General features: G+C 46.7%; 1 protein-coding gene across 2 annotated transcripts in view; it reads right to left on the bottom strand.

Moving 5' to 3' along the window:
- The window catches only part of LOC106938223 (vacuolar protein sorting-associated protein 13C-like), a 35,448-nt gene that overhangs the window by 15,179 nt on the left and 5,522 nt on the right, over positions 1-14,747 (bottom strand). The window contains exons 2-20 of one of the 2 annotated variants that reach the window (XM_015020141.1): positions 14,199-14,242; positions 13,956-13,998; positions 13,208-13,303; positions 11,667-11,768; positions 10,108-10,170; positions 9,456-9,530; positions 9,235-9,344; positions 9,086-9,145; positions 8,943-9,002; positions 4,951-5,031; positions 4,787-4,844; positions 3,612-3,739; positions 3,429-3,535; positions 3,168-3,342; positions 2,190-2,252; positions 1,979-2,114; positions 1,810-1,910; positions 1,084-1,226; positions 821-1,013 (exon numbers count right to left, since the gene is read on the bottom strand). In XM_015020141.1, coding sequence (XP_014875627.1) covers positions 821-1,013; positions 1,084-1,226; positions 1,810-1,910; positions 1,979-2,114; positions 2,190-2,252; positions 3,168-3,342; positions 3,429-3,535; positions 3,612-3,739; positions 4,787-4,844; positions 4,951-5,031; positions 8,943-9,002; positions 9,086-9,145; positions 9,235-9,344; positions 9,456-9,530; positions 10,108-10,170; positions 11,667-11,768; positions 13,208-13,303; positions 13,956-13,998; positions 14,199-14,242 — 1,838 coding nt within the window. The remainder of the gene's footprint in view (positions 1-820; positions 1,014-1,083; positions 1,227-1,809; positions 1,911-1,978; positions 2,115-2,189; positions 2,253-3,167; positions 3,343-3,428; positions 3,536-3,611; positions 3,740-4,786; positions 4,845-4,950; positions 5,032-8,942; positions 9,003-9,085; positions 9,146-9,234; positions 9,345-9,455; positions 9,531-10,107; positions 10,171-11,666; positions 11,769-13,207; positions 13,304-13,955; positions 13,999-14,198; positions 14,243-14,747) is intronic. The other variant, XM_015020142.1, reaches the window with a different exon arrangement.

The following is a 14,747-nucleotide window of genomic DNA, read 5'->3' as shown; positions in this document are numbered from 1 at the left end:
TACAGATCTAGTCAATGCACAGCTTCAGTTATTACAACTAAAACCAGCAATCAACCCAAAACCTGGGAGTAGTGATGACCTCTGACCTGAACCTTCAGAGCCACATTAAGACAGTCACAAAGTCGGCCTTCTATCACCTGAAGAATCTCCAGGATCAGAGGACTGATGTCTCAGATCAGAGAAACTCATCCAGGCGTTTATCTTCAGTCGCATTGATTCCTGCAGCAGCATCTTCACAGGTCTGACCAACAAATCAATCCTCCAGCTGCAGCTGATCCAGAAGCTGCTGCTGCTGTTCTGACTAGAACCAGGAAGATGGAGACATAACACCAGATCTACAGTCCTACAGCTGTAGCTCAGAGAACAGACTGTAAAATCCTGTTAGTTTATAAATCACTGGACGGTTTAGCACCACAACCAGATCTGTTGTTGTTGTATCAACCTGCCAGACCCTCAGGTTCTGGGTCTGGTTCTGCTCTGCATCCCCAGAACCAGAACCAAACGAGGAGAAGCAGCATTCAGCTTCTATGCACCACAAATCTGGAACAAACTTCCAGAAAACTGTAAAACAGCTGAAACACTGAGCTCCTATAAATCTTAACTAAAACCCTCCTGGTTAGAGCCGATTTGAAATGTGATCAATTACAAATGTAATGACGGCATCGACTTAATGTGATGATTTGATTGTTGATTCTATGCTGTGTGACTTTGTGCTTTTGTTTTGTTATGATGTAGAGCTCTTTGAAATGCCTTGCTGCTGAAATGTGCTATACAAATAAAATTTGGTTGAGTGACTGGTAAAAGTCAGAGGCCAGCTTACTGCATCGTAGATTATCTCCACTGGCTGGGAGTGGATCTTCAGCAGCTGGTCTCCAGAACTCTCCTCAGGGTTCAACTCAAACACCACGGTGAGCAGCGATGATGAAGAATTGCCCACGGAGGCGATGAGCGAGGGGACGGCGCCCCGCTGCTGCAGCCCTGTGACGTACCAGTGCTCCAGCGCCGCCTCCACCCTGCAAGAGGAAGCAGCTGGTGTGAGTCTGGCTGAGGCGGGCCAGAGGGTTCCAGAGGAAACGCTCCCACCTGACCGCCTGCGCTCCGGGTCTCTGGGATATCCTGGTGCTCAGGTTGACCATCTGGATGTTGAGGATCTCTGGGACGTCGCGCTGCTCTCTGATGGTCACTGACGTTCTGAGCAGCTGGAAGGTGATGATGGCACCGACGTACTGAAACACAGAAGGCCGGGTTACTGGGTCACCTTAGGACAACGTTTCACTTCATTAAGGTTCTGATCCCTGAGGATGAGGTCTGGGCTTTAACTAGGCTTATGTAACACCAATTCTCTTTCAACCATTCTGTTCTAGATCTGCTGCTGTGTTTGGATCCTGGTTCTGTTCAGGATGCAGTTTGGACCGAGCTTCAGCTGCTGGACAGATGGACTCACACCAGACTCTAGAAAACCTTGATCCACAGTAGAGGTCCCGGTCTGCTCAGAGACAGCCATCTCTCCTGAAACCACCATGCATCAGAGCATGAGGAGTCTCTGTTGACCTGATGTCTGGATTCCTCCATCACGGTCCAAGATTTCTAGTTTGTTCTCATCTGTCCAGAGGACATTGTCCCAGAAGTCTCATCCTCCATCAAGAAGCAGCTTTGTTAACCTCAATCCGACAACCATTTTCAATCTACCATTGAAGAAGACGCTTTCTCTTTCAGCGCTGATACAGGGTTCCTCTGCCTGTCCTGTCATGAAAGTCAACATTTTTCAAACAGACTCTCTAGAGAGTCTCTACTTGTCAGAGTCTCTACCTGTTTGGGTAAAGCCAGGTTGTGCGAGCTGCCGCTGTAGCCAATAGCTGTGTAGAGTTTTTCCTTCTCCTCAGCCGTCATCAGCTGGTCCAGACCTGAAGCTGAAACAGAACTTGCCGGTTCAGAACCAAATCTTGTGTCTCTCCAGAAGGTCCAGATCAACTCTTACTCTCAGACTCCTTGTCCTCCTCCACCTCCTGCTCCTCCTTCTTAGCCTTCCTCCCAAACCAGCCGCTGAAAAAGCCTCCTCCTTGTTTCTGGCCTCCGGCTTTCTTCCCAGCCAGTTTCTGGCCCGACCGGATCACCTGCAGGAGCAGAACCCTGAAATCAAGCCGGGCCTGTGAGAACACACATCATCACATTCATTTGTACAAGATCACCTCCATCTGGGCTTGCTGACGGGCCAGAGTGATGTTGAACACGTCCAGGGTTTTCTCCAGATCCTGAAGCACAGCAGAGACCAGCTTCAGTTAGTGTTTTTTATTTATTTTATTTATTACTTATTAGTTCAGCTTCCTTTTATCCATTGTAAGATTCAGCAGATCTAATTATTAATCATTTAATTTCAGACACAGTCATTTGGAACCATTTCATTTTTAATGGCTGCATTTCTTCTGAATATTGAGGAGAAGAATTGCTGTAAAGTCAATGAATCAACGCAGGAGACTGTCGCCCCCTGCTGGGCCAGGAGAGGTGAATGCCCCAAGTCAATAACTTTCTTAGAACCTTTTTAAATTACTTTGAAAAAATAATCTGTTTCATAACTAGGATCCATTGGAATGGATGCTGGAGTGAATTGAAACGTTGCATTAAATTGTCATTATTTACAAAATCATGCAAAGTTGGCATTTTTAATGTACTTTTAGACATTATTTACTGAATGACATCATGACAACAGTCATAAACATTCATAAAGACTTCTTCATGTTTATGACAGCGTCATGTCAGTCTTATCCACACCCCTTCAAATAAAGGCTTACCAAAAACATTTATACAGAACATTTCAGGACGTGTTGACCAACATCTTGATTTATCCAATAAAAGACTGAAATGGAAAGAGATCATTTCATGTTTGAGAAGAGAAAGAAACCGAGTATGAGACGCTGGGATGGGCTTCCTGAAGGTCCGAACTCAAGTTTCCATTTCTGCTTCAGGAAACCCAATCAGCTGATCTCAACTCCACCAGTTCAGATGGGATGGATGGAGAGGAAGTTTCCTCACAGACATTTAACCCGATATCAGAGGGCGGCAGTGGATTCTTAGACCAGAATCATCCATCCCATATCCAGGTGTTATGGGATGTTTGGTTGCTTAGCAATATGAGTCACATCGCTAAGCGTGGCTTACTGTTTCCTCACCTGGATCTGCTTCTCGGTGTCTGGCCCTGGCTTGTTCTGACTCAGCAGTTTGCTCTTGTAGGCAGCCTTGTAGACCTTCAGGCTCTCCCGGTGCTGCTGAATCTTGGACCAGGACCACATGTGGCTAAGACGTCGGATGTGGACCTCCATGATGCTGTTGAAAGCATACCTCCACCTGAAGGTAGCAGGAGACCATAATGTAACTGGTCTGGTCCTGGTTTTATCTGGGTCTGAGCTAATGGAGCAGGACAGCAAACCGACCAGACTTTGACGTTCTTACTGACAGGAACATCAGGCCTGAACTTCCTGTAAGGGGCGCTCTTTGCCATTAGATCAAAGGACTCTAGTACCTCCACCATGCTCAGGTACTGTGGAGGACAGACAGGTAAAGGTAGTCTCACCTGTTTCCACCCGATTTATCCAGCAGGATGTGTCTTGCCTCACCTGAGGTTTGGTCATCTCGATACCAATGTTCTGGACCTCCAGCTGCAGCTTCACCTTCGGAGACTTCAGCTCTGCCTCCGCATTCGGGTTGATGCATATTTTAGCCGAAGCGAAGATTGGCTTGAAGACTAGACAGAGAGGAAGAGTGACCAGCAGCTCTGACCGTCAGGGACTTGACAGATCCCCAAAAGATCCACAACATCTCATATAACAAGACATGTTCAGCTTTTCATCAACCCCACATGAAATGATGGTCACACTTTCATTCATCGTTATAAAGACTACGATCCTTATTTGATCTTATTTTAGTCTGTTTTCTGAATACGTAGTAAATTCTAAAACTGAATTAAAATCAGCTGAAAGAAAGAAGACTTATACACACGTGTTTGCATGGCTATCTTTGTGGGGACTTCCCATTGACTTCTGTTATATCAAACTTTGTTTTATTTCAATCAAACAATCAATTTTAGCTATAAAGCACCCTTCATGTTGGAGGCAGCTCACTGGAAACACATAATAAATGGTTTGAACCATCCAGGGTCACAGTCTGCAGGTGCAAAAACCAGAGTTGTGAAGCAAACTGAAACTGGTGGGATTCTCCCTTTTGCTCCCATCTTTGTAAGGGGGCCGGTGGATATTAAAAGCTTTTTCCTTTTCTTCACTTCCCTGGAGGGAGTCATTGCTCTATTCTTTGCTTAGTTTCTTAATAAAATTATAATCAAAATGCATTTTGATTCGTTCATGATTGACTCAGTGTTTCACCTTAGGTAAGACTAATTTATTTCCTCAACACTTCCATTCATTTCTACAACCTAACCCTACTAACCAAAACTCAATTCACACCTTAGTCCTAAATCTGACCCAACAGCTTAGTATGTCAGGAAAATGGTCCCCACAAGGTATCACACACACACACACACACACACACACACACACACACACACTTGTGAAAGATTTCCACTCAGATGGAAACTCTGTGAAACTCAGATCTTCGTCATTTCCTGGACAATCTGGACTGCAGAGCAGCTAAAGCTGCAGGTCAATAGATTCAACCAGGGAGACACTTAAAAAATCCTGCTACCATCACAAACCCTTAATTTAGGGTTCAAAGGTCATAAGGCCACCAGCTGACATCACAAAGAGACAACATTTATTAATCAAAGATCTGAACTCACTGTCCTGATAGTGAGGCAGCTGCTGGTCTTTGCTGCTGATCTCTGACCTCAACTGGTCCTGCAAAGGAGAGCAGGATCAACCGGGGGGCAGGGAGGCTCCGAGTCCAATCATAAACAGAAATGAGCTTCATCAGATCAGCACAGATTTGGAGGAGTGGACTGACCACAATGTCCTGCCAAGAGCTCCGGTAGTACATGGGACTGTTGACGTTCCAGTAGGTGCAGAGACTCTCCAGACGGCCCAGCTGGGGACAGAGACACCGGGCAACAGGTAGGTATTAGTACACAGTGGTTCAGCAACAAGGCAGCTCAAAGGGCTTTACACCAAAAAACCATAATAACCAATTATGAAACAACAATTGTTATGTCCTTTGGGCACATTATAATTATTTTTCCTGATTGTTTTGTTTCTAGACTGTAGTCAAATGATTTTTTTCTGATTTTTAATATATTTTGGAGTTTGGATCATTTCTTATTTCGGAAATTAATTTGATTGCATTAAGCTAGGCCTGTTGGTCCACCTATAACTAGGCTGAATTACGACGAGTGTGTAAGTGCGTGCAGACCCGCCCTTCCGCTCGCTCCACCGCCACCGGGGATGCGTTCTGCCGCTGCGCCACCAACACCAGAGGCTGTAGGCCACAGCTGACGTCTGCAGCCTGCCACACGGTAGCTTTTGTTATCCCTTGTTTGCTTGTCCTATTTTTGTTTCTTTCTTTTGCAGTAGGTTCTTTTTGCTTTAGTCCAGTACCAGTAGGGGCTTCGACGACCCTGTATTGGCTCGGCCCCCTGCTGCACCGTTTTGTTCTTTGTGATCGGCTCACCAGGTCCAACTTTTGGGGTTTTGTGTTTTTCTTTTTTAGTTCACTGGGATTGAGGGTATTTAATTATCTTTTCTTTCTTCACAGAAAATCAAAGCAGCTGAACCAAAAGAAAATTCCAAGATTTTAAAATGTTTTAAATAAAAGAATATTTGAACCTTCACTCTTGCACCCGTTTCTTCAAATATGTTGTGCCCTTTTGGACGTAACAACAAATATTGCATTTTGACAAATGCCATCATCAATCATGATTGATCCAAGGAAACACTCAGGCGCAATGTGATGACGGTTTAATGAGATGGCAGTACGAGTTACAAAGCGAGGAGTTTAAGTATCTGGGGATCTTGTTCACTAATGAGGGAAGGAGGGAGCGGGAGATCGACAGGCGGTCCGTCGTGGTAAAGAGAGAGCTGAGTCAAAAAGCGAAGCTCTCGATTTACCGGTCGATCTACGTTCCCACCCTCATCCATAGTCATGAGCTTTGGGTCATGACCTAAAGAACGAGGTCCCGGATACAAGCGGCCGAAATGGGTTTCCTCCTCAGGGTGGCTGGGCTCTCCCTTAGAGAGAGAAGCTCGGTCATCCGGGAGGGACTCAGAGTAGAGCTGCTGCTCCTCCACGTCGAGAGGAGCCAGTTGAGGCTCGGGCATCTGGTCAGGATGCCTCCTGGACGCCTCCCTGGTGAGGAGTTCAGGTCCCACCGGGAGGAGGGGAGACCCAGGACACACTGAGGGACGATGTCTCTCTGCTGGCCTGGGAATGGTTTGGGGTTCCTAGAGGAGCTGGAAGAGGCTGGAGAGGGAAGACTGGGCCTCCCTTCTTAGGCTGCTGCCCCTGCGACCCGACCCCGGATAAGAGGAAGAAAAAGGATGGACAATAAAACCAGAAAGGAGAACGGGTGAAGACTGATGTCCGGTTGATTTCTTTCAACGTTTCAATATTTTTTCCATTATTTCCACACTATAAGGGTTAGGAGACAATAAGAAAAGTGCTTGAGGAGAGGTTTAAAAATAAATTAGTGAACATTTTGCTACACAGTAAATAGAGTTGAGATGTATAATAATGTATACATCTGAAAATTAAGTTGTTTAAATTCTCATTCTGTGATAAAAACACACTTTTTATATTTAGTTCTCATTCTGACACTGTACATTACTAAAGTGTCTGTTGTAAATCCATGAATCCATGCAGGAACATCAGGCTGCAGAGAGGCAGAGACAGAAACACAGATCTGTAGATATTTTAGTTAAATGCTTGTGGCTGAAAACAACAGGAGAAAAAAACATTTAGTCTTTTTGCCTCAGTGTTTTTATGGATCTTTGGTAAGTTACTGAATGCAGGGCTGGAAAGTGAGACTGAGTAAACAGTGAGGAGCTAAGGTGTCAGATGTGAAAAGTATCAGATCAAACTGTTGCACTGATGTAGGGAGATGTTCAAGAAGAACAAAACTTGTTTTTTAGATTTTATTTTTCTTGGTCAAACTGCTGTATTGAGTTTAAAACTGCCGAGTCCTATTTTATGAGCTGTTTTCTACTTTGGTTTTGAGGTAGAACCTGTTCAATTACCAGTCAATTTATATCAATGCATTTTGACCAATAAAATGTATCAGAATCTGTTAGCCTGTCTGTGCTACCAGAGTATTTAGCTTGCTAGTTGTGAGGCAAATGCTAAAGTGAGTGTTGACGGTCATTATGCTATGCATGACTTTAATCTGATCATTGGATTGTAAATAGTAACATGTTAGATTACTTGTTACTGAAACAAGGGTCTGATTAGAGTAACGCGTTACTGACGTATTGATGGACCCGAGTGGAGTTGCCCCCCACCTTCTTCAAATCAGACAAAATTGGTGTCAAACGTTTGTGCTGGTTTGTGCAGCAAAAATCTTCATTTGTACTGCCATCTTTTTAAAGATATTAGTAGTTTATAGAGGTCAACCAGCACAAATGTAGCACAAATGTTTGACACCAATTTTGTTTGATTTCATAGAAGAGGGGGGGCTGGTTGACCTTTCCACCTTCACTAATATCTTCAAAGCCAAAGCAGCACAAACGAAAAATTTTGCTGCACAAACCAGCACAAACATAGCCGAGTTGATTGACACCAATTTTGTCTGATTTGAAGAAGGTGGGGGGGCCAACTTCACTCAGGTTATCAAAGTCAACAGCGGGCTAGCAACAGTTAGGCTAGCATAACTAACTCACTGCTCACTTTTTCAATATTTTCTTAAAATTCCACCCAACTGCCCTGTGACCTCTCTCTGGTGCTTGAGGCTCTTCGGTGACCCCTGTTTGAACCCTTGGCATCTCCAGACCTCAAATGACTCCCACTGAAGGCAGCAATTCTTTTTTTATTCTTAAAGTGTCACTGGAAACAGGCAGTACCCAGCCACTCCATCTTGCCTGGTTTGACACTGAAGGCTCCTCCGAACCTCTGTGCCCTGTTCGTGCTCTTGAGGCTTAGATCAATTCCACTGCATTTTTGTGAAAGACAAATAGCCTTTTTGTTTGCTATGCAGGCTCACTGAAATATCAGGCCGTTTCTAAGCAGACTGGTTTGTGGATTTGATCACTAAGGCTTATGCCTTGCAGGACCAAACACTGCCAGCAGGAGTGCGGTGCCTATCTAGGAGGGGCATGTTGATCTCATTTGCTGCCATGATCGGGGTGCCGTTGAACGTTAGACGCCATGAGGCCTCCTAGTACCTTTGCTTGGTTTTACAGGATGAATGTGGCTACGCCTCATCCCCGTCATCAGGTAGGTGGTGTAGTGGTTGTTCCATGGATGTTGCAGATTTCTCATGATCTTGTTTACATGAGTCATCCAGTTCTTTAACAAGCGCCTCCGGTGGTCAGTAGGGATGATGTAGAACGAGAGTTACTGCGGTTCTGTGATTCCCGGATGACCCCAGAGTGCTTGATCCCTTAGAATTATTGCTTTTTGTGAGAAGGTTGAGGGATTGAGCACAGGGTGTGATGTGACTACATAGAGTCATCGGCAGGTCACAGGTGACTTTGTTATGATTAACTCTAGACCTGCTCATGCGCATGAACATCAGACGCTTGAAGCGCCGCCTCTCATCCGAGATTCATCAACCGCAGTTACAGCAGTAACTCTTGTTCTTTATGTCAGACTGGAACCAATGCAGAACAGTTCTGAACTCTTCTGGAACTGGTTCCAGTTCTGGTCCGAATGGAACCAGAACTGGAATCATTTCAAGTCGGACCCAGCTCTCCAGTTGCTTCAATAGCAAATCAACGGTCTCTTTTTTTCCCTCCAGCTGTGTTTGCGTCAACAATTATGAAGTTCAGGAGAGACCGAGTGGAGCATCTCACCTTATAGATGATCTTTGCAGCTTCATTCAGAATGCACAGCTTCCAGTTCTCATCAGTGGTCTGGAGGTAGAAGAACATGAACCGTCAGCAGAGGCAGCCGGACGTCAGGCTGTGTGTGTGTGTGTGTGTGTGTGCGCGCGCACCTGCAGGCTGAGCTCTGATAGTGTTACTCCCATCGATAGGGGGCGCTGTGGATCTGACAGCTGAAAAACATCAATGAAGCTGAGAGTCAAGCAGAGCTTCAGGAGACAGAACCAGAATTGGGATTGGACAGGACCGGGTCAGAACGCACATCATCCTCGTAGCGCAGGTGGATGCTGCTGATCTTCACCTGCAGGTTCTTGATCACCTGTGTGGCAAGTTTCTCCATGAATGTGTCCTTCTTGTCCTCCTGAGGTTTATCTGAAACAAGCAGAGACAGTCAGGAACCGGGTCGGCTCCCTCTGGAATAAACCAGAACCGACGTCTCTTCTCAAAAGATCTGCGTCTCTTTAAGGAGAAACATGAACTCACCTGCTTTGTGTTCATGTCGCTTCAGTTTCTTTAGAACTTTTTTGTGCTTTTTGGGGTTTTTACGTCCTTTTGGGACTTTGGCAGCGTTAAAGACAGAACAGCCATTAGAGAGAGAAAAGCTGGAAACAGAGAGACAGCAGGAAGCAGAAGAACCAGAAGCTTTGGACCTGATGGACTGAGTGAGCAGAGACACCAATCTGACTTTGGGCATCAGAAACCAGCAGTGATGCTGCCATGGACCCAATAAAGCCCAAACCACTGACTGGTCTCTGGTCCAAACCTGGAGACAGCTGTCTCCTGTGTGTCTCAGTGTCTGAGTATCTTAGTGTCTTAGTGTCTCGGTGTCTCTGAGTGTCTCGGTGTCTCTGAGTGTCTCGGTGTCTCCTTGTCTCCGGGTGTCTCCGGGTGTCTCAGTGTCTCAGAGTGTCTCAGAGTGTCTCAGTGTCTCCGGGTGTCTCAGTGTCTCCGAGTGTCTCCGAGTGTCTCAGTGTCTCAGAGTGTCTCCGAGTGTCTCAGAGTGTCTCCGAGTGTCTCAGTGTCTCTGGGTGTCTCAGTGTCTCTGGGTGTCTCAGTGTCTCTGGGTGTCTCAGTGTCTCTGGGTGTCTCAGTGTCTCCGAGTGTCTCAGTGTCTCAGTGTCTCAGGGTGTGTTACCATCGAGCTGCTCCTTGTAAACCACGCTCTCCAGACCGAACAGCAGATCTCCGGTCTGAGACGCTGACAGCAAACGCAGCATGAACAGGACAGAGAGAGAGTTAGTGAGGACACCTGCAGGCTCATGCAGCAAGGGTGGGTACCGAATTCGGTACTTTATTGGTAACGACCGAATTCTGTCGATACTACCGAGTGTCTATTCACGTAAAATCAAACGGTACCATGTTTCAGTATCCAAGCGCATCATTGCGACCGTATCGAGGAAGAGTGGTGGATTTTCCATGCTTGTCCTTGAAGGCAGCACAGAAGCGCAAAGACGTGATGACGTCAGCAGCCGCTACTTCAGTAAACTCAGTCAGCATAGCTGGTACAAAACACTAAAAGGTATGGCTCCACTTTTCAAAATGCGATGCAAATTATGCTTGTTGCAATATTTGTAACACAAAGCACAAGGCCAGCGGAGGAAACACGTCTGGTTTGAGAAAGAACCTGGTTAAACACAAGATTTTTCTTAAGGCTGAAGAGTGCATGATTTTCTACAGCCTGACCTACAACTGCTGCATTAGCCTCCGTTAGCATGTAGCCAGCAACACGGATGAACAAATGCTCAATACATTTGGTGATGGCAGCATTTACGATGCAAGTGAGGGAAATGACAAATAGGAATACATAAAGCTGAATTTTAATTTGTGCAATATGACAAAACACTCCGTTAGTCGCTCTGAAGAGTTTTCACTTTGAAGAAATTAGTCAAACAGCCGTCATGTTACAATATAAAGACGTCTTGATTCAGCCATTTTCTTTCATCCTTGTCCCAGTAGGGCCAGGAGTGGTGCTGGTGCCTCCCCTGCGGTCAACAGGTGAGAGGTGGGGTCACCCAGGACGGGTCACCCAGAACGGGTCAACAGTCCATCGCAGGGCAACACAGAGACAGACGGGACAAACAACCACACACACACACACACACACACACACCAGGGAGAATTTACACAGACCAATTAACCTGACGGTCGTGTTTCTGGACTGTGGGAGGAAACCGGAGAAAACCCACCAGGCACAGGGAGAACATGCAGACTCCATGCAGAAAGACCGCAGGCCGGGAATCGAACCCAGGACCTTCTTGCTGCAAGTCAACAGCTCTACCAAGAATTAGATATGCTAAAAAAAATAGCGTTTATTATTAAAAAGCAACATGCACAAAAGTACCAAAAACTGGTACCGTTGAGTACCGACACCGATTCCCAGGAACCGGATATTGGTACTGAATCGATTCAAGTGTCAAAGGTTCCCATCCCTAGTGCAAACTCATGCAGTCGTGCTCAGACTCGCCCCTGTGGGCGACCAGGCCAGTCCAGTCGCTGATGCAGGACCTCCTAATATCAATGACCTGTTCTTGTTTGGCTCTTCTGTTATTGCAGGAGCCAATCACAGCCTTCCTGGCTGAGCCAATCACAGCCTTCCTGGCTGAGCCAATCACAGCATTTTGAGCAGCAGCTGAAAGCAATATTGAAGAGAAAGGGGAAAAGCCAAAGACAGCAACAGGTTGGGGTCGGCCTCACCTCTTCGTGCCGCGCTCTGCAGCGCCTCCTCGATTCGCTGCAGCTCCTTCTGCTTCGCCTCCTGCTGGTAGCGCTCCTCCTTCGCTGCATCATACTTTATCGCTGGGGAAGACAAAAGACGATGTTAAGCACGGAAAGCAGCTGGATGGACCTGCAGAAACTACGCTGATTAACCCCAGAAGAAGAATCACTAGCAGCATGCAGCTAAAAACACAAGCAGGTCTAACCAGCAGCAAAACCAGACGTTCAGGCTAACTGGTTTCACCGGATCACTCCTGTCTGCAGCAAACTGTTGCAAGGAGTCCAGGTTGATAACTGGGATCAGTTGGAATGCATGTGTGATGGAGATTAAATGATTTCTTTGTAAAATGACTTGAGACAATATTTGTTGTGAATTGGTGCTTTATATGTAACGTGAACCAGCTGGTGGACCTCTGGTGAACTCCTGGTTCTGAGGAAAACCAGTTCAACCCAGAGTCCAGACCCAGTTGCCCCCAGATCAGCCAGCAGCAGAAAGGAGTCCAGGGTCCAGTTCCGAGTCCAGACCGGTTGTTAGCAGTTTGGGTTAGAAATAAAATGAGACGGTACTCGGCACTAGCGGAACAAGTCAGCCTCGGGCCGGGGGGCGGGGCCAAATACCGGGCCCCTTACGTGGAGCGAAACTGAAACTGTTGAGCGGGTGGGGGGGGAGGGGGTATTTAACATTAAATACACTCTTCTCAACAGGCGAGGGCGCACTTTCACATAATCACATATTTCAATGACTTGAAACCATTCCTCCCCGGTTTGGGGGGCCCGCCCCCCCCCCCGCCCCCCTATAGCTCCGCGCCTGGCACTCGGGCTGCACCACGTTGGTAAATCTATATAAAGTTGGGAAATGTTGTGATGACAATATCAGGTGTGATATCTGGCTGGTCCCTCTGTCCATCTCTGTCTAATCCGTTTCTTCCTCAGTGTGACTTTCGGCGTTTAGGGGAATGTCAGCGGATTCTCCTACTGGATAAATGCTGGATCAGCACAGCAAATATGACTTCAGAACACTTAAAATATATTTTCATTGCACTCCCTACAGTCCTTTGCTAAATGATCATGTACCGGCCCGTCTGACGAGCGCTGGCTTTTCTGTGGTTCATTTAAATTCAACAAGTTGATCTTCGAAAATCATCTGCTGTCTGCGCAGAATCCAAAACAGATTTCTTCAGTTTTATGACCGACACAGAAACCAAGACTTGCAGCCTGAAAGTCCACAGAACAGGAAACCCAAAACACAACCTGATGAACAGGATCTGACGCTTCAAAATAAAAGTATCTCAGCCCTAATTTCAAAGCCAGGTGTGTTTCCTTATAGAGATCGACCGCCACCTCCCGTCGGCAGCTTATCGTTATAAGGAGACGCTTTCAGCTGAGACTGAGCTAGAACACAACACACACACACACACACACACACACACACACCATCATGTTCAGCATGCTGTCAGCCGTCTGAACCAGACTCTGATCAGAAGCATCCGGCGGACGGTTTCTGTTCTGATGACACTTACTGGCTCCAGGAACGACCAGCAGGTAGAGCCCGTCCAGCGTGGCCACCACCGCGTCGCCGTACAGATTCTTCCAGGGGATCTTCAGCGTCAGCTTACCTGAAACCGACAAGATGGAGGATTACTGAGATCTCAGCAGAACCTGGTGGAGAACCAAGCAGCGCAGCTTCGACATGGCAAGAAACATTTCAGTAACTCTGGGCTGACAGAGCCTGGAGGAGCCTGGAGGAGCCTGGGGGAGCCTGGAGGAGCCTGGGGGAACCTGGAGGAGCCTGGAGGAGCCTGGGTGAACCTGGGGGAGCCTGGGGGAGCCTGGGGGAGCCTGGGGGAGCCTGGGGGAGCCTGGGGGAACCTGGGGGAGCCTGGAGGAGCCTGGGGGAGCCTGGGGGAGCCTGGAGGAGCCTGGAGGAGCCCTTCTATGTTATGTTGTAACCCTGTTACACCTGAAAATGCCTGAAGGTGTTAGCTGGCGATGTGGTAGAAACTCAGAGTTTCGGATCATGTTTCACTGCATGAACAGAATGAAGGACCAGGAAGGTGGAGAAGTTTCTAAGCTGAACAAAAGTTGCAGAATTTATCTAACAGAAATAATGAATTTAAAGAATCCAGCTGTTTAACCATTTAAGGAGTCCCTAAATGCATCAATTTCTCTTTAGCCAACAGTCCAGCATGGGGAAGGAAACAGGAAGTTAACTTTGCCCTTCAATCAAAGTATTAAAACAGAGAAACACAAATTAGGTTCAATACTCACCAATCTGTCCAGCTTTTACTTTGAAGGGAACATCAAACTCGCTCTGAAACATAAACAAAGTCAGTCATAGTCTGGGCCTGAAGGGGCGCCCCATGAGAGCTCCTGCTCTGAGCCGCCACCAGGTCATGTGATCTGCTGCCAGCTGCAGGGATGATGATGGCCCATCATCAGTTTGCTTAAGGCAAGCATCAGCAACACAAAGATGCTGCTTTTCAAAATAAAAGCTGCCTCCAGAAGACTTACCAGAGCGTTTTCCTTCACCCTCAGGTTCTCCAGAACTACATTTCCTGCAGAAACACAGAGAACAGAATCAGCTGGGTTCTGGTTGCAGCCTGTCAGCCAGCAGGACTTTGTGTGGAAACAACAACAAGCATCAGCAGCTGAAGACCAGCAGCAGCTTCTCCTTAATGAACTGCAGGTATTGATGAACCTGATCAGGACCAGAGGAGAACCTGCTGGTTCTTCTTCAGGGGATTTTCCATCAATACTGACAGTTGAATGCTGATTGGTGGAGCCTCCCAGGTGATTCATCAGATGAAGGAATGCAGGCAGGTGAGGATGGAGAGACGCATCAGTGTGCAGACGTGTTGCTGGCCTGATTTTAAGCTCCATATTCACTAATTAAGCTGCGAGGACAAGATCTTTTGAATCTATTATTTGTTTGTATTACTTATTTTATTTAGTAATGTTGTTTAGGGCCAACTTGAACCCCTAAACATTTTACCAAGATCTTTTCAACAAAAACTGAACCAAACAGCAAACCAAGAAAACGTCAGGCCTCTGTGCTGACGG

This window comes from Poecilia latipinna, unplaced genomic scaffold (assembly GCF_001443285.1).
Source record: "Poecilia latipinna isolate Pla-1442-1.1 unplaced genomic scaffold, P_latipinna-1.0 Scaffold2537, whole genome shotgun sequence".
Lineage (NCBI taxonomy): Eukaryota > Metazoa > Chordata > Actinopteri > Cyprinodontiformes > Poeciliidae > Poecilia > Poecilia latipinna.
This window is presented reverse-complemented; position numbering and strand designations above follow the sequence as displayed.